The sequence below is a fragment of the Pinus tabuliformis genome, chromosome 1_2 (assembly GCF_031772625.1).
Source record: "Pinus tabuliformis cultivar Carrire ecotype Pingquan chromosome 1_2, CPIR1, whole genome shotgun sequence".
In the NCBI taxonomy this organism is placed as follows: Eukaryota; Viridiplantae; Streptophyta; class Pinopsida; order Pinales; family Pinaceae; genus Pinus; species Pinus tabuliformis.
The window spans coordinates 199,229,878-199,231,556 of NC_142298.1; the positions used below are offsets into that span (position 1 = coordinate 199,229,878).

The 1,679-nt window shown below is 39.7% G+C and overlaps 1 protein-coding gene across 1 annotated transcript; it reads right to left on the minus strand.

Moving 5' to 3' along the window:
• Positions 1–550: 550 nt before the first annotated feature.
• LOC149205171 (uncharacterized) lies at positions 551–1,419 on the minus strand. The gene is made up of 2 exons (XM_089397331.1): positions 808–1,419; positions 551–613 (listed from the first exon to the last, which is right to left on the minus strand). Exons 1-2 carry the CDS (start codon positions 1,417–1,419, stop codon positions 551–553), a joined length of 675 nt encoding a protein of 224 aa, XP_089253457.1.
• Positions 1,420–1,679: the final 260 nt, after the last annotated feature.

A 1,679-nucleotide genomic window follows, 5' to 3' on the forward strand; every position in this document is an offset into this window, starting at 1 on the left:
TAGAATTGGCTCTTCTATTATCTTCTTCTTCAGCAAATTAAAGTTTCTGTCCACTACTTCTATCCATCGAAATGGTTGATTGACCTCCTTGATTGTCTCAAGGATTGGTGCACAAACTTGACTAAACCCTCTTATAAACTTTCTGTAAAAACTAGCAAGTCCATGGAAGCTTCTTACCTCAAATATGCTTCTGGGAGTAGGCCAATTCCGGATTGCTTGTACCTTCTCTGGATCCATCTTCAAGCCCTCTTTGGAAACCACAAATCCCAAGTACACCAACTCCTCCTTCATGAAACTACACTTCTTCAAATTTATTAGTAGTTTCTCCTTCTGTAGAGTTCTCAGGACCAAATTAAGATGTTCTAAATGCTCCTCTTTACTTTTGCTAAAAATCAGAATATCATTAAGGTAAACTATGACAAATTTACCTGCATACTCCTCCAAGACTTTGTTCATTAGTCTCATGAACGTGCTGGGTGAATTAGTGAGCCCAAAAGGCATCACTAACCACTCATACAATCCACTATTTGTTTTGAAGGTAGTTTTCCATTCATCGCCTTCCCAAATCCTTATCTAGTGATACCCGTTCTTCAAATATATCATAGTAAAGTATCTGGATCCACTTAAATAGTCCATTAAATCATCCATTCTGGGTAAAGGAAATCTGTACTTGATTTTTATCTTATTGATAGCTCTGGAATCTGTGCACATGCGCCATTCTCCTCCCTTCTTCGGACTAAGTATTGTTGCCACAACACACGGGCTCAGACTCTCTCTGATCAACCCCTTGTCCATTAGTTCCTGTACTTGCCTTGCAACCTCTGCATTTTCCTGAGGATTCAGCCTATACACAACTTTATTTGGTAAGCTTTCCCTTGATATTAAATCTATGTGATGGCTAATACTTCTAATCGGTGGTAAGGTATTTGGAAATTCATCCACAATGATATCAACAAATTCATCTAATAAAACTTTAACCCCTTCAGGAAGATCATCTAAATTTGTGGAAGTTAAGGTTACCTTGGGCCTCCCTACGATAGCAAAATGCAGCTCCTCGCTTTTCACTACCTCCTGTAGCAATTCTTTTCCACTTATCAACATGATACTGTTTTCAGGAAGTCCTTTATCAACATCATTCTTCAATGGCAATAATGTGTGCTTGTTTCCATCCTTCTCTATGGTATAGGTGTTCCTTCTCCCGTCATGAATCTCTTTCCGATCAAATTTCCATGGTCTCGCCAATAATATATGACATACATCCATGGGCATTATGTCACATAAGATTACATCTTTGTATGTACCGATCTGCATTTCAACATTACATTGCTCTGTCACAATGACTTGATGCCCCTTCTGTAACCAAGACACTCTGTAGGGTGCAAGATGTGTCGTCCTTGCTAGCTCAAGCTTATCCACCATCTCTGTGGACACAAGATTGTCAGTACTCCTACTATCAATTATGACCTTGCAGCACTTATCCTTTGATTTACATGTGGTTCTAAACAAGTTCTTTCTTTGAGCAGGTTCTCCAGCCTCCTTTTCTACTCTAAGCAAAGTTCTTCTAAATAGCAGTGATTCACCTTCTTCAGGGGGTTCTTCTTTCTCCACAAGTTGAGGTGGTTCTGGCTTTGCCTCTGCCACATTTGCACCCCTCTAGCTTGCTGATTTGTTATGAGGAC